At 44.3% G+C, this 22,995-nt stretch overlaps 1 protein-coding gene across 3 annotated transcripts in view; it reads left to right on the top strand.

Moving 5' to 3' along the window:
* The window catches only part of LOC126247988 (transmembrane protein 183-like), a 253,217-nt gene that overhangs the window by 189,579 nt on the left and 40,643 nt on the right, over nucleotides 1-22,995 (top strand). For 2 of the 3 annotated variants that reach the window (XR_007545395.1, XM_049948572.1), the window contains exons 7-8: nucleotides 7,372-7,512; nucleotides 7,825-7,969. Coding sequence is in view for 2 of the 3 variants with exons in the window: in XM_049948572.1 (XP_049804529.1) it covers nucleotides 7,372-7,512; nucleotides 7,825-7,969 (286 nt within the window). In the remaining variant the exon portion in view is untranslated. The remainder of the gene's footprint in view (nucleotides 1-7,371; nucleotides 7,513-7,824; nucleotides 7,970-22,995) is intronic. The other variant, XM_049948571.1, reaches the window with a different exon arrangement.

The raw sequence follows: 22,995 nt of genomic DNA, 5'->3' as shown, positions 1-22,995 counted from the left end.
CTCTGCAACTGTTTAACTGTCTTCAGTGGCAAAAAATTCTGAACAGCTGAGACCAAGCATGGATCTGTTCTCACACCTTCCTTGCTAAGTATACGCCCAAGATAATTTACTTCTGTTGCTGCAGAATGACGTTCATGAATACTTAGTATTAGTCATACTGTTCTCAGTCTTTTGAAAACCTCCAACCATTATGTGTTCTTCCATGTCCTTTGAAAACACTATTGTCATCTAGCTAGATCAAACATTGTTTTGGTTTCAGTCCCCTAAGTATGCCATCCAATAATCTCTTAAAGGTGGTGGTTGCATTCTAGAGTCTGATTGGCATTAGAAATGACCTCCCAGGACGGGAAAAGCTGTCTTTGGTTGGTCCTGTGGTGCTACTTCTATTTGGTGATATCAGCTCTTTAAATACATTGCGTAGAAACAGTTATATTGACCCAAGTTGTCGAGAGTCTCTGTTATCTTTGGTATTGGATATGCATTGGTGATAGTTTGTGCATTCAGGTATAGGTAATCCCAGCAAAATCTGTATTTTTAGTCTCATCTGATGACCTTTTCAGGTCTAAAATTACGGGTGGCCCCCAAGGACTATCTCTATACTCTCTAATACTGTCAGCTAGCTGCTGGAAAATAAATTCTTCCATTATCACTTGCATGCACTTTGGAACTCCGTATGGGTTCTTGCACATCGGGGCATTATTTCCTGTTAGTATTCTGTGTTGCGTAGTGGCATTGCTGGTAATGGACCACTTGGATTAAACAAATCCATGAAATGCAATAACAAAGCTTCCATTGCTCCTCTATTACTACCCGGTAAATGTTGCATTTTCTCACATAATGAAGATGCATTGATAGTTTGCCTGCAGTAGAGGTCCTCACTTGACCAATCCATGTCATTTTCCTCCAAAACATCAAAATTAGCAATTAGTAAACCCTTTGGCAGACTCACTTCATCCCTGCCAAAAGCATCAAGACTGTCTGGAACCATAAAATCTCTGTCCACATCACGGGCACGTACTATACTTCTGCATACAAAACTGTGTGACTTATCCAGTTCTTCGTTAGTTTTCAATGGCTCAACAACATATAATAAATCCTTAGGTAGGCCTGTTTCTATGCTCATCTAGATCAACTTCCCGTATCTTGCATTACCATTGACCTTTAGTACCTGTGTCTGCAGTTTATCAGGTACCACCTTCACGATTGGTGAACCTTGCGAAAAAGTATCACTTGTAGCTTTTGCCCCTAGTGGAAACAATGACCTACAGAGTTCAATTGTACACTGCAAAAGGTCTGTTTTTGTGTGATATTTAGCAAGAAAGTCCAGTTCGAGGTTTTCAGAACACCCCCCACAAACATGGGGCAGTACTTCTACGTGCTCTCAAAAACACTTATTTCCCCATGTTAAAACTGAACAGCATTGTTCCCATTGGCTTCACGCCATTATCACTTACGCCATGTAACCTATAGCGTGATGACTGCATTCTCTCTCTGCCTGAGAGATCCACACTGACGACTGACACATTAGCCCCTGTGTCCACCAGAAATTTATGTTCCCTACCGTTTACTCAGCCTGGCAAGAACACTCTCTCTGCAGACATTTCTGCAGTCTTGTGTTCTGTTGGGAATGCTGTCCGACGGATGAGGCAAACACATTTCCGTTTAACAGCTTATTATCAGGACATTGCTTGTTACGTGCTTTCTTCTGACAATCACACACTTTATGACCCACCTACTCACATTCATAACATTTGGGCAGACAGCATTGTTTCCCTATGTGGCCCTTGTGCCCACATCTAAAACAACTCCACTTCTGAAGAAAAAACATTGCGATCACCCTGTCTCTGTGTAGCAGTGTCGATCTTCTCCAATTGCACAGCAATCCTTATGGCAGCAGATAAGTCAGTCGGATTCTCCATTCTGAGCCTCCTTGACGTATCAGCAGAAACAGTCAGAGAAGGATTCCACTGATTTGCCACACTTCTGCGATAGTCATTTGAGTTTCTTCCTAAAGAATCTTGCACTGCTCTGCTCCCAATAGCGCTGTATTAGGCTATTAGCCAATTCATCAAACCTGTAGGCCTTACTGAAGGGCTTGCGGAGCTTGATGTATGTTTTTGGATCACCCACTAACCTTAATCTAGCTGTATTTAAGGACATTTCTTCTGACCTCTTTCCCAATTTGGCAGCAGCCTTTATATCACTAATAAAAATAGATACATCATCGGTTGCTTTCCCCGAAAATGGCGCTGTGAGGTTAGCAGCTGTGGGATGGATGAAATGGCGGATATACTCAACGTGGTTTTATTTTCTCCTGACTCGAGGAGTGCTTGGTCCCCAACGAGTTCGCAATGGTCTATTCTCCTCATAAATGCGTCATTGTCTTGCCCCTGTTCTGTTGTTGCATTGTAGTTTGTAACAATATGCTATCTGCCCATTCAAAGCTTGCATCGTTTCAGTCAGTCACTGCTCATGTGTATGCCATTTGTGCAAACTCCATCTGTCATTATTCCAGAAAAAAAGGGAACTTCACACTCAATAGGCAGGGAAATAAAGGGGGGTGGGGTGGTTATACTACACTTAATCTCCATGCTTTATCATAGCCCATCGAGATTTTGTGCACTGATGTGCTTAGTGCCCAAAACTTCTACACATACTACAGGTAACTGACACAACTTGAACACATGGCAAGTCATGCCTACATAATTTACAATACAGATACCTCACTGGCTGCAAGTACAGTTCCTGTGGAACTGAGACCAGTCTGTAGGTTCCTGTGGTCGAACAAATGACTCTTTTAATGTGCTGTGAAGGTCTGTATGGCTCAACATGGCCATAAAAAAAAATACAGAACAAGAAAACATGCGAATATCAGTCACTCACCATACCACATTGTAACGAACTTCAACTTGTAGCTGTTGACCTCACTTTGGAGATGCATAAACGGTCAGCTGCTGTTGTCCTAAATGTGAGGGTTTGGCACCAGCTGTAGATGTCTCTACCATTGGCAGCCACTTTCTGTCACCAGATATAGCAGTCTGGTCCCAGACTCCTACAGTTGTCAGGAGAGAGCCATGTGGGACGTAGTGGTGAGGACCTAGTTAAGCTCGACAGTGCCAATAAAACATAATTGGCAATAACACATTTGTTAGGCAGTAATACAGAATTGTCTTTCAAGGCGCCATGCCACAGCCGGGCTGGCAGAGGAGTGCGTTGTTAGTAGTGTAAGGCTGGCATTGGCTCGATTTGTAGTACTACCAGTGCAGTGAAGCTTCAGTTGGCAGCTGTTGCGTCACAGGGTGGTTGTTGACATGTGGACTCCAGAGGCCTCCAGCTCTACATATTGATCTTCAAAGTGCTCTCGGTGGCATCTAAGATTTGCACTCGGTAGCTTTGCCCCACGTTCACCAGAAGTACTTGCTGGCTCACAGGTGTTGGCTCTCAGCCCTCTTTTATGAGACAGGAGCCATCAGCATTAATGTTTGCCACAGGAACAGGATGAGCAGTAGGAGAGGCCCCCTCTCACAGGCGTATGACGGACAGCGTCCAGGTCATGCAGGTTAATCTTCCAGGCCTGCAGCGTGATGGCAGCCTCTGCATCCCATCAGCATTGCCTTGAAAGTTGGCAATGCAACTGGCAGCAGCAGCAGCAGCATCCTTTCATCCGGACTCGTGGTTCTGCAGACAATTGAAGACACATAGGTGTGCCGAGTGTTGACCTGCATAGCCTCCCCTCACACTGGATAGCTGGGACTGACACAAGGGCTTGAGACTATGCACTGGGCTGCTGGCAATCAGCAATCACCCATTTGCTAAGAAGTGTGGGATATTTATGTTTGTGCTTCCAGTGCGCTCTGCATGCTCTGTGGCAGTGGGGATGGCTAGGAAATCATGTGCCCTGGTTTTCCCCTCACCGTCAGCTCTCCTAGTGGCTTCAGACTTTCGCAGCTTCACCTTTCAGAGGTTCTTTTTTGCTGGTTCTGCACCTGAATACTTATTTTTTCATTGTACCAAGCCTTCCTTACAACACTCTGCTTTGTCACTAGTATGACAGTACCTCCCGGCTTCCTTGATGTTGTTATGCTTTATTGCGGACTCGAGTGCTCATTTGCTCCCCAGTGCTGTGATAGCTTCCATGTTTGCCACAACTCGCTCAGTATTTCCCCCAGCTGGCAGTCTACGGATCATTGGTGAGGCAGGTTCCGGGAGTTTTCAGGGTAGAACTTGAATGAATTTTTTGTGTCCGCCGGGAATACTATCCTGCGGTGTAACACTTCTATTGAGCTTTTATTATTTTGCATTCATTTCCTTTTAAAATGCATATTTAACTAATTTATTGTCATTCTTTCACAAACATTGATGGTGCAGCTTGCAGCTTTGATAATTTGAAGCACTTTTGTGCTTATTAGAAAATAATTTCCGATACTTTGTTTCGGACTAAGTGCACAGTTTTTGTACTCTAAACTGGTCCATGCCTACCTGTTTGTCGGTTGTACACCCTTCTTTTTTTTCTGTATTCACCAACGCTACAATTTTTTCACTTAATAGTGTTTCATTCAAGGAAGCTGTTTTGTTTTTGAAAAGCTTCAGTGCAACATGGTAGTTTCATTTTTAGACTTTACTGTGTTTATCAGCTTTAAACTCTAATTGATATGTAAAATAAAGGAAAGACAACTGTTCACCTATAGTGGATTGATGTGTGGAACATAGAAATATGTAGAAGAAAGCCATATCCACACTAGCTTTAGAGATCTTGCTCTTTTTTTGTAGTAAAGTTACACACATTAACACACACAACCACACAGACGACACTCCCAAGATATACATCTACATCTACACTTAAGTGCCTGGTAGATGGTTCATCGAACCATTTTCATACTACTTCTCTATCATTCCACTCTCGAATGGCACGTGGGAAAAAAGGAACACCTAAATCATTCCATTCGAGCTCTGATTTCTCTTATTGTATTATTATGATCATTACTTCTCACGTAGGTGGGTGTCAACAAAATATTTTCACATTCTGAAGAGAAAGTTGGTGATTGAAATTTCATAAATAGATCTCGCCGCAAAGAAAACTGCCTTTGTTTCAGTGACTGCCACCCCAACTCGTGTACCATATGAGTGACTCTCTCACCCCCAATAACACGAAACGAGCTGCCCTTCTTTGCACTTTTTCGATGTCCTCCGTCAATCCTACCTGGTAAGGATCCCACACCACACAGCAATATTCCAGCAGAGGACAGACAAGTGTAATGTAGGCTGTCTCTTTAGTGGGTTTGTCACATCTTCTAAGTGTTCTGCCAACAAAGTGCAGTCTTTGTTTCTCCTTCCCCACAATATTATCTATGTAGTCTTTCCAATTTAAGTTGTTCATAATTGTAATTCCTAGGTATTTAGTCAAATTGACAGCCCTTAGATTCATATGATTTATGGTATACCCAAAATTTATCACATTTCTTTTAGTACCCATGGGGATGACCTCACACTTTTCTGTGTTTAGTGCCAGTTGCCACTTTTCGCACCATACAGATATTCTCTCTAGATCATTTTGTAACTGGAATTGATTGTCTGATGATTTTACTAGATGGTAAATTACAGCGTCATCTGTGAACAATCTAAGGGGGGCTGCTCAGATTATCACCTAGATCATTTATGTAAATCAGGAACAGCAGAGGGCCTATGGCACTACATTGCAGAATGCCAGATATCACTTGTGTTCTACTCGATGATTTACCGTCTGTCACTACGAACTGTGACCTCTCTGAATGGAAATCACGAATCCAGTCACACAACTGAGATGATACTCCATATGCATGCAATTTGATTTATAGTTGCTTGTGAGGAACGGTATCAAAAGCCTTCTGGAAATCTAGGAATATGGAATCTATCTGAGATCACTTGTTGACAGCACTCATTACTTCATTTGAATAAAGAGCTAGCTGTGTTGCACAAGAATGACATTTTCTGAATCTGTGTTGGTTATGTATCAATAAGTCATTTTCTTCAAGGTGATTCATAATGTTCGAGTTCAGTATATGCTCCAAAATCCTACTGCAAATTGAGGTCAGTGATATGGGTCTTAATTCAATGGGTTACTTCTATTTCCTTTCTTGAATATTGGTACGACCTGTGCTACTTTCCAGTCTTTAGGAACAGACCTTTCGTCAAGTGAGCGGTTGTATACGATTGCTAAGAAAGGCGCTATTGTGTCTGCATACTCTGAAAGGAGCCTGATTGGTATACCATCTCGACCAGAAGACTTGCCTTTCTTAAGTGATCTGAGCTGTTTCACAACACCTAAGATATCTATTTTTATGTCACTTATGCCAACAGCTGTTATGGTTTTGAATTCTGAAATATTTACTTCGTCTTCTTTCATGAAGGAATTACGGAAAACTGTATTTAGTAACTCCACTTTAGTGGCACCGTCAACGATAACATTTTCATCGCTATCGTGCAGTGATGGTATTGACTGTTTCTTGCCACTGGTGTACTTTACATATAACCAGAATCTCTTTGGGTTTTCTACCATATTTTGAGACAATGTTTCATTTTCCATTATTGCAGCAACCTAGGAGTAGTTGTATCATAATTGCACGGTGAAGCTAAATGTTGCAAGTTGTGTTGGCAATACAAATCATGGATTACGTCAGCATTTCTTCTCTCGTCCCCACCCCCACCCCTGTCCACAACAGCCTGATTCCCTTACCTCCGCCACCACCCATGATGTAAACCGTTTGTCTTCCGTGCCACTTATAACTCGTTTAGTCACATCAAATGTCAATAGGAAGAAAATGGAACGAAGTCATGTGACATGTCGAGTACGAACTTAGAAGAATAGGAAGAAACATAAAATCAGGGAATTTTTAGCATTGATCTTATGGGTTTTTCACAGGGGCTCTAAATTTATGGTGTAGAATCGTGAAAACGTAAAATTGGAGAACTTAAAATCAAAATTCCACTGTATTGTCAACACCAACAAGGTGTAATGTCACTTTTGTCCACCTTGTGTGATGGACCAGCATTATGCATCCCCTTTTGTGCTAAAGCTAACCTTAGGAGTAATAAATGTAATTTTTTCTTCTTGTATAGTAATATTGTAAAAAATTTGGTCCTTTCGAACTACAGTGGATTATTTACAACAACCTTCTTGAGGGAATATACTGTGAAGCAGTAGTCCTAGAGCATGTTTTTGAGCAGTGAAATCTCCCCAAGAGACAAATCAGAACTCTTTAACAGCTGCATAAAATCATATCTACAGCCATGTATACCGCTGATGGCACACTCTTATCTCAATTTCTTGTGATCATTGCCCATTTGAGTTTTGTTCTCTATCATCAATGATAATTTGTTTGTTGCTGTTCACAGAGTAATAGAAGAGGCACGGAATGGATTTACCACTTTGAATTGTATGATTTTTGTAACCAGCGCAGATGGAAACCAGAAAAGTTTGAAGAATGGTGGAATGATATCACAGCCAATCAATCGGCCTACTGTGTAATGCTAAAGGTAAAAAACTAGTGTGTGCGTGTGCGTGTGCGTGTGCGTGTGCGTGTGCGCATGCAGTTTTATAAAAAAGTGGATAAGTGGATTGTGTATAACCTTTTACTAATATTTAATGAACTACATTAAGTCTTATCCATTAACAACATTAACTTTTATGCATTGAAAATAATTTTTATATGTGTTCAAATCTTGTTCTGCTGCCTGTGCTCATGTCTGATGTTTTCCCGTGCTTGTTCTGCTACCTTGTGCTTGTCTGATTTTTTCCGATGCTGAGTAATTTTGTGTTTCTTTTTTACATGTATGATGTGTGTGTAGCACGAACAGCTGGTTTTGGAGAAGTGCAATAATCAGTATGAAATACCAGTTAAAATCCGATGTTCAAATTTTGCTCTACACTTTACGAATGGAGCAGGAAAGGGAGGAAATAATAGTGATACAAGAAGTATCGCCACCACACACAGTAAGGTGGTTTGTGGAGTATAGCTGTAGATGTAGCTGGGTTTCTTTTACATTTGTAGTAGTAGGTTATATCTTCTCTACTTTCAAGTAGGACTTAACATTTGCCAGTTTTAAAAATCAAGTTTTTCCAAAGATGGACTATTACTACCATAATACTAGAGTATTATACCTTTTATAATCATGATAATACCATCATTATTAGTGAACATGACCTGAGTGCAGTAAACTGTATAACGGACAGTGTTATTTCTGCCTCGTGTGGTTTGATATTCATATATCAATTAGTGTGTGTTGTTCCTGTTCCACAGTTGATATGACTTGTAAATTTCTGAAGTTCTTGCAGAAGGGCATCAGTAAGATAATGAAACTGGGCAGTGAAGTTTCATTGGAGATGTTCAACACCTTGAGTTCATCCCATGACTACATTTTCATGGGATGCTGTCATAGATTATTGTTTGAGTGAAACACTTCAGTGAGCACAATTAGTCCAGTTTTAAGTTAACCTCAGCCCATCTTACCATTGTCATCAGTCCACACATTTCACACCATGACTGGATACTCATAGCAGTGTTCTTGGAATTTGACATTGTGTACTGTGGGATACTCAACCACCTAAAAGTGTGTAATAATTCTAGGCTGTAAGCTGTCTTAAGTAAGTTGTTGCTGAACGTAAGTGTGGCATATTGTTGGAAATTGGCAAAAAGTCTCATCAGACCATACTATTTCCTTATAATCATCATTGTTCCATGTTGAAGGTTCTAAGAATAATTAGTGTCATACCAACATGTTCATGATGACCTGAAATTTTGTGACCACCACTGGCAAGTGTTCAGTTTTTGATTATTTGAAATGCTAATCGAGGTGATATATCTCTTCAGTCATGCACTTTCTGTGCTTCCTTATGATGATGTTTTTCAGAGCTTAAGAATCCCTGCCACTGAAGACTAAATTCTGTGCCTTGTTACTCTTTGCTGATTCTGTACTATGAATTGCGAATGCCATTCCCTAATACCTCATGGATCTCATACACCTAACACAATAGCTGCCTTCTATATATGTGTGACACCAAACATGTTGAATAATCCTATTTTTATACTCTATAGGGTCTCTAGCATAGTATAAGTCAACAAGAAAAATTTATAAGGAGTGCCCAGGCATGCTGCTGTGTGACATTGATCTTAATATTTCTGCTATAACATAAATATGTGTAATGAAAATAATGTCACCCATATTGTAATGCAGGTCAGTCAATAATGGCAAGTTTGCCAAAACATATCTGTAGTGAAAGTAAAAGAAATAAAAATTAATATCACAAAGCAGTGAGCATGGCTACTCCTTATAAATATTCTATTTTTCCTTGAGTACAGTTGATAAAAAGTAGAAATGTAACATACTGCATAGAGTACTACAGATAAAGGCAACCTAGAGGACAGAGTTCCAGGGTACAAAGAAACATAGCAGAGGAAAGGAAATACAGTACTTACCTGACTATAGCAGATCTTGAAAGTGACAAATATTCATCCCTTGGCACTTCTGGGCCCTGGTCAGCAAGTTGTTGAAAGCAGATCAAAGCTAGACTGTTGGCATTGCTGCAGTTTCATGTGAAATGTTCTGCTGCAGTTCTTGAACGTTCTGAGGATTGTTGCAATATAGCTTAGACTCTAGGGCTCCCCATACAAAGTAATTTCACACTGACAGACCAGATGACGTGGGAAGCCAGCTAGGCCTGCAACCAGATGGACCTCTGCTAACAACTCTGTCAGGCATGAAGATTGCGTAAATGTGTTCCAATGTTTGGCAGCTGTTGGGTAGTTGCTCCATCCTGTTGGAAGTAACTGTAGGTCTTTTCCTCCTCTGTTAATGCTGCCACAAATGGTTTCAAAGTGTTGGCAATGTGACATACTGAAGTCAGGATCTCATGAAACAAGATGGGACCAATAATGCAGCATGCAGACACTGCACACACTACCCCAACCTTCTAATCGTGCAGTGGTGTTTTGTGGAAGTTATGCAGATTCTCTGCTGCACAGAACCTGTGAATTGACATAACCACTCAGGTGAAACCGGGATTCGTTAGACATAAAGAACAGATCCGTGTCCGAGCCATTCGCGATGCACGAACAACGTACACTCAGTAGGGATGCTCGTGCAGGGCCTGATGGAGTATTTGTCTGTGTGACTGACGTGATATACTGGTCTTTTGTGACAGGTGTCAGGCTCGTTTGATAGAACTCTGAAGCATTTTCTGGTGAGCAGCAATCACATTTTCTGGTGTGCAGGCACATTTCGGAATGTTTTTTGATGCATTCGAAACAGATGCTATATGGCACAATTTTTGGACTAAGCCTTGCATGGCACTCTTTGCTTTCACTCTGACACCATTAAACTTCTCAGCAAACAACTGACCACACTGTTTCCATAACTTTGTTGTCATGTAACTTTCTACAGCCAGCACCTGCTGCTCCATTGTGAGTACCATTGTCACCTTTGCACTGCTCCACTCACACTGTCACAGCCTGCACTATGCACTGAACCAGTGCGGATCGTGTGGTGGCGTACACTCGATGTGCGTATCGTGGGGTGTGGTTATATGTATACATTCGTATCCAATCGTACCCACTTGTCTGGGCCACTTTTTATTTGCACCACCCTGTACATACTAACTTCTTACACTATAGTCATATGGGCCTCTAAGTTTGGCAACTAAAATTTTGAAGTCAGAAGCTTCAAAAGGCTTCGACAAACTCTAATATATATAATCAAATCTTGTGTCCCCACGGTGTTTGTTGTTAATTAGTAGGTAAGCTGCTCACAGCGTATATTTATAATGTTGGACAATACAAATATGGCAGTAGTTAGATAATGCTGTGGCAGTGCTCTCCTCAAGTAGTGGCCGGACGAGCCCATTTCTGAGCCTTGAAGAACATTTTGTGGTCATGGAGTGATTGAAGGTATTTATTATTGTGGACAGTAATGCGTCAGTAATGAGCTAATACCATTATGCCCAGTGGATGCTCTTTTATGGAGTCAGTTTAGTGCCTAGTCAGATCAACTGACAGTAATCTGTAATAGGTGGTTGTTGTTCAGAATTGAGAAAAAGGTATAAAATTCAAATTTTTGCTAGTAAAGTACTCTGCTGTCTATGCAAAGTTGTAGCCTGAGAATGGATAGCAAGTGGCAAACGTTTACTAATTTTTATGTATACAGTATAGTAGGAGGAACACAAGATTTAATTTATAAGTGATGTGGAGGGGGCAGGAGAGGGGGGGGGGGGGGGGGGGGTGTAAGCAATGTGTGAAATTGTGAAATTTAGTACACCGAATCGACAGGTCTGGTAGTAAGTATTGCTCTAATCCTGCTGGGCAGAATGCCAAACTGAACTTAGATAACATTAGGGTGTGTCATTCCATACTGCTTGAACTCAATGCTAGGGTTCATCAATCTCAGCAGCCCATAACTAGATGTTTTCGGTGGGGGTAGACCTGGAGGACAAGATCAGTCAGATGTAAGCTATAATTTAAGCAATAAACACATCTCTCTCTCTCTCTCTCTCTCTCTCTCTCTCTCTCTCTCTCACACACACACACACACACACACACACACACACACACACACACACACACACGTACATTAGGAAAAGAAGGTACAAAATAATACTTATTAGGAGTGATAATAAGGCTAGTGGATCTGTTAAACCTTACTACATGTCACATTCGGTCTCCCCCCTGCAGGTCCGGGGGTTAGAATAGGCCCGAGGTATTCCTGCCTGTCGTAAGAGGCGACAAAAAGGAGTCCCTCCCCCTCAAGGGGGTAGTTTGCGCCTGCGTCCAGAGACAGACGGTTCCACGACTTATATTTGTGGTCATTTTGGTTTTTCACTTACTCTGGTTTCCTCCTTCCTTTGTTTGGTTCCTTTCTTTGTCCTTCTCCCTCTCACTGTCTTCCTTACTTTTTCCCTTGCCTTCTTCTCCTTGCCTTCTTCTCCTTGCCTTCTTCTCCTTGCCTTCTTCTCCTTGCCTTCTTCTCCACCCTCTGGTCTCCGCCTCGGCGTTTTGAGACAGTCTGTCCTTTCTCTCCCTCTCTCCCTTCTTTTTCCTCTTCTTCTTTCCTCCCTGTGCATGCCTGAAGGCCGACCCACACATTCGCACGTGTAGCCGGTGACGGGGCAACGCGTAATTCCTCGCCCTGTGTAGACAAGTAAGGCACGCACGTACCCCCTGGTAAGGGCCAGGCCCAGGGAGGGGGTGATTGCCTGAACTGACACCTTCCGACCATGCCGATTGGTCCCTCCGTCCGTTTCTCGGGAGGTGTGACCTGAGGTGTAAACATTCACCTAAGGCAGGAGTGCCCTCTGAGAGGGTCCCCACAAGGAAGGAGCGCGCCATCGGAGACGCTGGCAATTGTGGGGGATTCCTCCGCAATGGATTTCTCTTCTTCTTCTTCTTCTCTCTCAACTTCTGCCAAAAAACGGAAACTTGACCAGCCACCAGTGACAAACGTACTACCGCCTGCCTCAAAGTTCCTCATAGTTTCTCGATCTGAGGACGGGAAGGATTTTTCATCTGTCAACCCTTTCGTTATTCAGAAGGGCGTAGATGCCATAGCCGGATCTGTAAAGTCTTGTACCAGAATGCGTAACGGTATCTTGTTACTAGAAACTGAGAGCGCCTTTCAGGCACAAAAACTGCTTCGGGCCACACTCCTGTACCCGTTCCCTGTCCGGGTGGAGGCTCACCGCACTTTGAATTCGTCGCGTGGTGTGCTATATACTCGATCACTCGACGGATTGACTGACGAGGAGATTCAGTCTTTCCTCACTGAGCAGGGTGTGACGGCTGTCCATAGGGTCATGAAAAAGGTCAACAATGACCTTGTACCAACCCGGACACTTTTCTTGACCTTCGATAGTGTTCAGCTGCCGTCGCGCATCAACGCGGGCTACGAGGTTATTTCTGTTCGCCCCTATGTCCCGACACCTACGCGCTGCTACCAGTGTCAGCATTTTAATCACACTCGCCAGTCTAGTTCTAATGCGGCTAAATGTGTCACTTGCGGCAGGGATGCCCGTGAGGGTGACTGTCCACCTCCGTCTCCTCGTTGTGTGAACTGTCAGGGTGACCGTGCAGCGTCCTCCCGCGACTGTCCCATCTACAAGGAAGAACGCTGTATACAGGAAATTCGGGTCAAAGAGAAAGTGTCCACCTCGGCTACTCGCAAGCTATTTGCTAGTAGGAAGCCCACGCTGCTCCCAGCGGGGAAATACAGTACTGTCCTCACCTCACCTCTCCTCGGACTACCAGGGAGGTGGCGACACAGACATGCGAGCTGACCTTCAGCACTACAGTCGTCCGTTCGGCCAGTGCTAAGATCGCCCGGTCGACGTCTCCTCTTCCTCCCGTCACCCCTAAGACACGAGCACCTTCATCAGCTTCTGCCAAGACGAAGACTCAGAAGTCAGATGCACGGGCCTTCAAGAAGGAACCATCCCGTGCAGACTTCCTACGTACCTCAAACTCCCAGCCATCGACCAGTACTTCCACTAAAAGACCTTCCGAGAAGGCTCGTAGGAAGCAAAGTTTTCCTTCTCCGCCACGGCGTGTTTCTCCTCCTGCGCCACCCAGCGTTTGCTGCCCCAGGCCGTCATCCGTTTCGCCTGGCCGCACCGCTAGTAGCTGAACATCTGGCCGTTCACCGGTGGAGGAAGCTTCCCCTCCCGGCCATCTTGTTAAGATGGCCGATGGACCTATTGAAGCAATGGACGATGACTCTCTGCCTACTGATAGCGGTGGTAGTGCTCACTCTAAGCCGAGCCCTCAGCGGCCTTCAAGGTGATGCCCTTCTTGCTTCACCTTTTTCTTTTTCTTCTCACGATGGCACTTATTCACTGGAATATTCGCAGCATTCGCTCCAACCGAGAGGACTTAAAATTGCTGCTGCGCTTGCACTGTCCGCTCATCGTAGCAGTCCAGGAAACGAAGCTACGCACATGCGATCAAATTGCCTTGTCACACTATACCTCGGTGCGTTTTGACCTACCCCCTGTGGCAGGTATTCCGGCTCGTGGAGGGGTTATGTTGCTGGTCCGGGATGATATTTACTATGATCCCATCACATTGCATACCGGCCTGCAGGCAGTTGCCGTCCGAATTACTCTCTCCACTTTTACATTTTCCATTTGTACTGTTTATACTCCATCGTCGTCTGCCGTTACCAGCGCAGAAATGATGCAGATTATTTCTCAGCTACCTGCACCATTTTTGTTAACTGGAGACTTCAATGCCCACCATCCCCTTTGGGGCTCTCCAGCATCCTGCCCGAGGGGCTCCCTGTTAGCAGACCTTTTCAACCACCTCAATCTTATCTGCCTCAATACTGGCGCCCCTAATTTTTCGGACACATCTCACACCTATTCCCTATTCTATATGTACTACCCAACTTTCACGCTGGTTTGAGTGGTATGCACTTTCTGATACGTATTCGAGCGACCACTTACCATGTGTTATCCATCTCCTGCATCATACTCCCTCTCCGTGCTCAACTAGTTGGAACATCTCTAAAGCAGACTGGGGGCTCTCCTCTTCCAGGGCGACCTTTCAGGATCAAACCTTTGCAAGCTGCGATAGTCAGGTCGCACACCTCACGGAAGTCATTCTCACTGCTGCTGAATATTCCATCCCTCACACTACTTCTTCTCCACGTCGTGTACCTGTCCCCTGGTGGACCGCAGCATGTAGAGACGCTTTACGTGCTCGTCGACGTGCTTTACGCACCTTGTATCACTTATAAACGATTACGTGCGCAGTGTCGTCGTGTTATTAAAGAAAGCAAGAAAACCAGCTGGGCTGCTTTCACAAGCACCTTCAACAGTTTTACTCCTCCCCCTGTTGTCTGGGGTAGCCTGCGCTGGCTATCTGGCACTAAGGTCCACTCCCCAGTTTCTGGCTTGACGGTCGCGAATGACGTCCTTGTGGCCCCTGAGGATGTCTCCAATGCCTTCGGCCACTTTTTCGCAGCGGTTTCGAGCTCCGCTCATTACCACCCTGCCTTCCTCCCCCGAAAACAGGCAGAGGAGGCTAGGCCACCTAACTTCCGCTCCTCAAATCATGAAAGTTATAATGCCCCATTCACCATGCGGGAACTCGAAAATGCACTTGCCCGGTCCTCCACTCCAGGGCCTGATTCTATTCATATTCAGATGCTGAAGAACCTTTCTCCTGCGGGTAAAGGTTTTCTTCTTCGTACTTATAATCGCATCTGGATTGAGGGTCATGCTCCCACATGCTGGTGCGAGTCTATTGTTGTCCCGATTCCTAAGCCGGGGAAGGACAAGCACTTGCCATCCAGTTATCGACCCATCTCGCTTACCAGCTGTGTCTTTAAGGTGATGGAGCGAATGGTTAACTCTCGTTTGGTTTGGGTGCTCGAATCTCGACGCCTACTTACCAATGTACAATGTGGATTTCGTAGGCCCCACTCTGCTGTTGACCATCTGGTTACCTTGTCGACCTTCATTATGAATAACTTCTTGCGGAAGCGCCCGACCATGGCTGTGTTCTTTGATTTGGAGAAGGCTTACGACACCTGTTGGAGGGCGGGCATTCTCCGCACCATGCATACATGGGGCCTTCGCGGTCGCCTCCCTCTTTTTACTCGTTCCTTTTTAATGGATCGACAATTCAGGGTACGTGTGGGTTCTGTCCTGTCTGACGCCTTTCGCCAGGAGAATGGGGTGCCACAGGGCTCAGTTTTTGAGTGTCGCTCTCTTCGCCATAGCGATCAATCCAATAATGGATTGCCTCCCAGCTGATGTATCAGGCTCCCTTTTCGTGGACGATTTTACCATCTATTGCAGCGCGCAGCGTACATGTTTCCTGGAGCGCTGTCTTCAGCGTTGTCTTGACCGTCTTTACTCCTGGAGTGTCGCCAATGGCTTCCGTTTTTCTGCCCGGAAGATGGTCTGTATTAACTTCTGGCACTACAAAGAGTTTCTCCCACCGTCCTTACGGCTCGGTCCCATTGCTCTTCCATTCATGGAGACAACAAAATTTTTCGGTCTTACATTTGACAGGAAACAGCTGGTCTCCACATGTGTGATATTTGGCTGCCCGTTGTACCCGTTCTCTAAATGTCCTCCGTGTTCTCAGTGGTATGTCGTGGGGAGCGGATCAAACCGTCCTACTTCGCCTATATCGGTCGATCGTCCACTCCAAGCTGGATTATGGGAACTTCATATACTCCTCTGCACGGCCGTCCGTCTTACACCGCCTCAACTCCATACAACATCGGGGTTTACGTCTTGCGATCAGAGCATTTTATACTAGTCCCGTCAAGAGTCTTCATGCTGAAGCCGGTGAATTGCCACTAACCTACCAGCGCGATATACTGCGTTTTCCGTATGCCTGTCGGCTACTGTCAATGCCCGACCACCCGTCTTATCGTTCCTTTTTTGACGACACTCTCGACCGTCAATACAGGTTGTATGTCTCTGCCCTGCTACCCCCCTGGAGTTCGCTTTCGTCGCATTCTTCAGCACCTTGATTTTTCACTCCCTGGAACCTTTCGAGTGGGCGAGAGCCAAATGCCACCTTGGCTCCAGGCTCAGGTTCGCGTTCACCTTGACCTCAGCTCGCTCCCAAAGGAGGTTACCCCCAGTTTGGTATACCGGTCCCATTTTGTCGAACTTCGTTCGAAGTTCATTAATATGACCTTCATTTATACAGATGGCTCTAAGACCAATGACGGTGTCGGGTGTTCTTTTATTGTCGGGGCACAGAGTTTCAAATACCGGCTCCATGGCCATTGTTCGGTCTTCACAGCTGAGCTATTTGCCCTCTACCAGGCTGTTCTTTACATCTGCCACCACCGACATTCTCCTTATGTCATCTGCTCCGATTCCCTGAGCGCCATCCAGAGCCTCAGTGATCCGTATCCGGTTCACCCTTTTGTGCACCGGATCCAACGCTCTCTTCAGCAGCTGGTGGACGACGGTTCTCCGGTTAGCTTTATGTGAGTTCCTGGTCATGTCGGTATCCCTGGGAACGAAGCTGCAGATGCCGCGGCCAAGGCTGCGATCCTCCAGCCTCGGACAGCTTGTTGTTGTGTCCCTTCATCAGATTGTAGCACGGTCATTTGTCAGCGCATTTTGTCGCTGTGGCATGCCGATTGGGCTGCACTTACGGACAACAAGCTTCGGACCTTGAAACCTCTTCCCACAGCTTGGACGTCCTCTTCACGCCCTTCTCGGGGGGAGGAGGTCGTTTTGGCCCGGTTACGAATTGGACACTGCCAGTTCAGCCATCGCCATCTGCTGACGGCTGCGCTGGCGCCGTTCTGCCCTTGTGGGCAATTGCTGACGGTCCGCCACATTTTAACGTCCTGTCCGAATTTTAATACACTGCATGTTGATCTTGGCCTACCATGTACTCTGAATGCCATTTTAGCAGATGACCCAGGAGCAGCTGCTCACATTCTTCGTTTTATCAACTTGACAAACCTGTCTAAGGACATTTGATTATGCTGTTTTTTAATCCTCTGCCTGTCTGTCTTTTATAGTATTGTCCCTTTTATTTGCTGTTTTAACCTTGTGCCTCGCGGTGCATTCCTAACTTAGTCTGGGCGCTAATGACCATTGTAGTTGTGCGCCCTAGAAAAAAAAAAAAAAAAAAACCATTCACTCTACCAGTATCTCTGCAGTTCTCTCTTGCCACCAGTACTGTTGTAGTATCTCCTCTACTTTGTGTTATCTTCTCTTTCCCGGTACTATTTTGCTTTTCATAACCTGGGTTTAATGTGTTCGGTCATTGTTGGTCTGGTACTCATTTCTACCTGATGCCTTTCCTTTTGTCACAATTTCACCCTTATATGTGAGCAGGATTGTTGTGTATGTTATCTATTGTGAATTATGTGTACTCCATTCTGTGTGTTTTATATGTTGTTTCTTAAGCAGAAGTGAAGAACCAGTATATATTTGAATTGAGGTAAGAAACATTTCAACTCCACAGAGATTATGATACATGAGCAAACCTGGCAATGGATTTCAATTGATAAATATGTACAGGAACTGGATGTATGGACAAATTTCCTGTCCCCCTCTCTTTGTTCTTCTCCTCCTCCCCTCCCCCCTCCATCTCTCTGTATATCACCCCATCTCCTCCCTCTCTGTCCATCTCCTCCCCTTCCCCCTCTCTCTGTCCATCTCCTCCTTCCCAGTATCTGTGTTCATCCCCCCCCCCCCCCCCCCCCCCCCGCTCTATCCACCTGCAATTTTGCATGCTCTCTGACCTTGAGCCTCGATATTGCAAACAAAACCTCGATTGGGGGGGATTATTGGTACGCGGAGTATGAGAGACATGTCTCTAGCTGTTGAATTTGTGAGGATAGTAGCTTGATTGATAGTATTTTGCATAAATTTGATCTGCATGCTGGTAAAATCAGGCGTGACCTCATTATGACATGTACATGCTGTATCGAAGATGATGAGGCCCTGTATTGACTTTTGTGGTAATTTGAGATGCTAAACTGTGTTAGTCATTCTTGCACACGGATTAAATGAGCTGCTCATATTTATTGCAATTTGGGAAGCTACTGATGTCTTTTGTTCTTTGAAAGTGTGAGCTTGACAACTTTTTGAAAATGACCTTGCAAATCGATTTGTAAACAGTAAATTAGTAAATTTGGAAGTAATGCACTGTGTTCAAACATGCTGAGAATATAATTTTTTGTTATTTATGCGAGAAATGGCCAAGTAGCAGCGTGGTACGGAGTGCATATTAAACTCAATGAGAACAGACTGTAGGTACTAGACTGTGGAAAGAATATGTGCACTAGCTTATTCTGACATGCCCAACATCTGAAAACAGTGTTGCAGTATGGATGTTTCTCACCAAAACCAGAAATAAATTTCATAAAACGTCGTCTTATTTACCAACAGGGTTAAGTTAATCCAACACAAAGTTCTTTTAATTGAAAAATGTGTAACTTTTAACATAACGGTAGTTATTAATATTTTTCTTTAAATTACATTCAAAAGGAAATCAAAATTTGTCATTTTTAGCTGTGCAGTGAACTGAAAACTTTTATTATTTTCTGTTTTATGTATTTCCCATTTCTGTATTATGAAGGTAGTCTGGATATTCGTCACAATTCTAAAAAAGGGACATGACTAATGACATTGTAAGCATGCAAAGTAGCCTGCATGACACACACAACATAGTGTACTGCTCATAGACTTTGAAGAGCATAGCATGCCATAGAGATTATTTTTCCAAGTAGTTTAATATTTTTATACCATCTTACTCGACAGTCAGTGGGTACAAAATTCTTTGGTCCAAAATCCATCATCATTTGGTGACTGAAATGAAAGTAAACCTACTGTGCAAATTTTAAAATGTGTAGAAAATAAGTGTCAGGTGAGTAGTGTTATCAAAACTTTGCATTCTACTGATACATAGAATTGTTTACAAATATGGTCAGCCCAATATAGTCACTTGAAACTGATGTTTGAGGAAAAAGTTCTTTGGTCACCTATTTTCAGCAAAAATGCTGTACCCATCTTGTACAAAGAAACTGAGATGTTTACTTTAGCATTATGACGTGACTAAAGACCTCCCTCATTCCTCATAAGTGTGTCTCCCTGTTGAGATTGAGACTCTCACCTTTAAACACACTTTTGAGATTTTCAATCATCCTTACGAACAAACCACTAGGACAGCTTCAGATACACTGATGTAGTTCTTCAATGGTATGTGTAATTGGTTGACAATATGGAAGATATCCATCATTTTAACAATATCGCTATTTGGCAAATTTTTTCACATAAGGGAAAAAAGATATTGTCTCAGTAGGTTTGAACTTGGCACCTCTGTCACTATGCAATGGCATTTAACCCACTTAGCCACAATAATGTTAAACCCAAATTTTCTTTTTTAATGTATACAAAACAAATTCTGAGGTCATTTCTTGAAAAGCTGGCAAGTTCACACTTTCAGAGAAAGAACACATCATTAGCTTCCAAAACTTTAGTCAATATACCAATTGTGAAGATATAATCAGCTACTCTTTTAATTTGTCTGCAATAACAGCTACTGCAGTTTAATGTCTTGAACAATCACAAAAGTCGATACATGGCCTCTGTTATCTCTGATACAGCATGTACACATCATAATGATGTCACACTTGACCTGACTGGCATGCAGATAGACTCACTCCTATGCTGTGGGAATTATAATTGTTGTGCAGGCATGATGCACATGCAGCTTGCATTCTCTTAGGGTATGTTCATGCTGTAACCTTGCTGCTTATTGCTGGCATGTCGCACCTTGCTGATTGCTTTTGCATTTACTTTTGTTTGCCTGTGATGGACATTGCTGAACGTAGACTGCAGGGAGCAATACACTGTGGGCAATCTTGGGCTCTCACTCATGGTTTCCATTTTTTGGCTGCCAAGACCTGCGTTATGCATTTCTGTTGTCTCCATAAAATTCATCCCCATCCAGACCCTTGCTGACCAGTCCCTCATTGTGGTAGACTCTCATCATCTTTTTGGGACTGGTCTCTGATGCCTGGTTGACATGGCTTCCCCATCTTCATCAACTAAAGCAGACGTGTTGGTTGCACCTCAGTGCTCTTTGATGCATCAACACCAACTAGGGCATGGACCGCTCTACTCTGATGTGGCTCTACACAACACTGGTCCAGTCCTGTCTGGATTATGGGGGTCTCGAATATGGCTTGACATTACCTTTGACATTACAGATGCTGGACTCAATACACCTTGTTGGTTATGACTGGCAACTGGTGCCTTTCTGACTAGCTCTATGATCAGCCTTCTAACAGGGGCAGGGTCTCACTGTTACAGTTTCTACACCAAGAACAGTTGGTCATTTAAGTGTTATCCATCCACTGCTTCCCAGAGCACCTGAACTATTTCCAGATTTGGAGAGCCACTTCCCACAAAGGTGGCCCAGGTCTGGGGTTATGATCGCCATCTGCACCCGTCCCCTTTTTTCTGAACTGTGGCTTTCCCCTCTATCACCTCATCCCCAGGCCCACTCGTGTACATTTTCATGGTGCATTCCTCGTCCACAACTCCGTCTTGATCTATACCGAGGTCCAAAAGACTTGGCTCATCCTGAGGACCTCTGCCGCCAATTCTTCTTCATTCTCAGTGCATTTTGGGGTTCAGAAGTAGTCTGTACTGATGGCTTGGTGGTTGCTGGTCATGCTGGCTTTGCTTACATTCGTGCAGATGTAATGAACTCTGCTCCTTGCCAGACGGCTGCTGTGTTTTCACTGTGAAATTGTGCTCTTGGGTGTATCCATTCCTGCACTGGTGAGTCTTTCCTCATCTGTAGTGACTCTTTGAGCAGTTTTACAAGCTCTTGACCAGTGTTGCCCTCACCATCCCTTGGTACTGAGCGAGGTGACACAGTGTTTAGCACACTGGACTCGCATTCAGGAGAACTTCAGTTCAAACCCATGTCTAGCCATCCTGATTTAGGTTTTTTGTGATTTCCCTAAATCAGGATGGTTCCTTGGAAAGGGCATGGCCAGCTTCCTCCCCCATCCTTTTCTAATCTGATGGGACTGATGACATCACTGTCAGGTCCGCTATCCCAAATCAACCAATCAACCAACCAACCATCCATCCATTCATTCCTTGGTCCCGACTATCCAGGCTTCCCTTTTTGCCCTCAGACAATATCAATTCTCAGTGGTCTTTGTCTGGGCCCAGGTCATATTGGGATCCTGAGCAGTGAACTCATTGACAGGCTGGCCAAATTGGCTACTGGCAAGCTGCCTCTTGAGATCGGTATTCTGGAATTGGATCTTCAGTCAGTATTATGCTGTCATGTTCTGAGGATTTGGAATATGGATTGGCATATTCTGACTTTGCTGGACAAACTATGGGCGATAAAGGAGACCATGAATTTTTGGAGGTTCTCCATGTGAGCATCTCACAAGGACCCCATTGTTCTTTGCCGTCTCCTTATCAGTTATATTTGCTGACTCATGGTCATCCTCTACATTGTGAGGATCTGCCCCACTGTTACTGTGGTACTCGTTTTATGGTGGTTCATATTGTACTGGACTGTCCTAACCTAGTTGCCCTGCAGTGGACCTTAAATCTTCCTGAATTTTTACCACTGGTGTCAGCAGATGATGCCTCTGTGGCTGACAGGGTTTTATGGTTTATTTGTGAAGGGGATTTTTACCACTCTCTCTAAGGGAAGGTGCCTCAGCCTTGTCGCCCCATTGTCCTTCTCACATGTTCTGTTTGGCTTGGTGTTCTTTGTCTGTTGTCCTGTGCCTCTCTCACCCTGTCCATGTCACTAGTCTTTTCTGGGTATTGTTGGTTGGGGTGCCTCTGGTAAGTGGCAGGTGATACGCTCCCCATCACACTTCCTGTCTGTGGGGTCCTCTGGCTGCTCCCTGGACAGGGCACCTCACCTGCCTTTCTTCCTTTCCCCCCTTTCTTCTTCTTCCTTTCCCCCCTTTCTTCTTCTTCTTCCTTTCCCCCCTTTCTTCTTCTTCCTTTCCCCCCTTTCTTCTTCTTCCTTTCCCCCCTTTCTTCTTCTTCCTTTCCCCCCTTTCTTCTTCTTCCTTTCCCCCCTTTCTTCTTCTTCCTTTCCCCCCTTTCTTCTTCTTCCTTTCCCCCCTTTCTTCTTCTTCCTTTCCCCCCTTTCTTCTTCTTCCTTTCCCCCCTTTCTTCTTCTTCCTTTCCCCCCTTTCTTCTTCTTCCTTTCCCCCTTTCTTCTTCTTCCTTTCCCCCCTTTCTTCTTCCTTTCCCCCCTTTCTTCTTCATTTCCCCCCTTTCTTCTTCATTTCCCCCCTTTCTTCTTCTTCTTCTTCTTCTTCTTCTTCTTCTTCCTTTCCCCCCTTTCTTCTTCTTCTTCTTCTTCCTTTCCCCCCTCTTCTTCTTCCTTTTTCCTTTTGCTAGGAATTGTTGACCTTTGGTAGTTCTTGGAGTTTTCTTTCCTTGGGTTTCACACACTAGGCCCTTTTTCCATGTGTAGTTTTGTTGACTTG

Source organism: Schistocerca nitens, chromosome 3, assembly GCF_023898315.1.
Source record: "Schistocerca nitens isolate TAMUIC-IGC-003100 chromosome 3, iqSchNite1.1, whole genome shotgun sequence".
NCBI lineage: Eukaryota > Metazoa > Arthropoda > Insecta > Orthoptera > Acrididae > Schistocerca > Schistocerca nitens.
The sequence above is the reverse complement of the archived record's forward strand: the minus strand, read 5'-3'. Positions and strand labels throughout refer to the sequence as shown.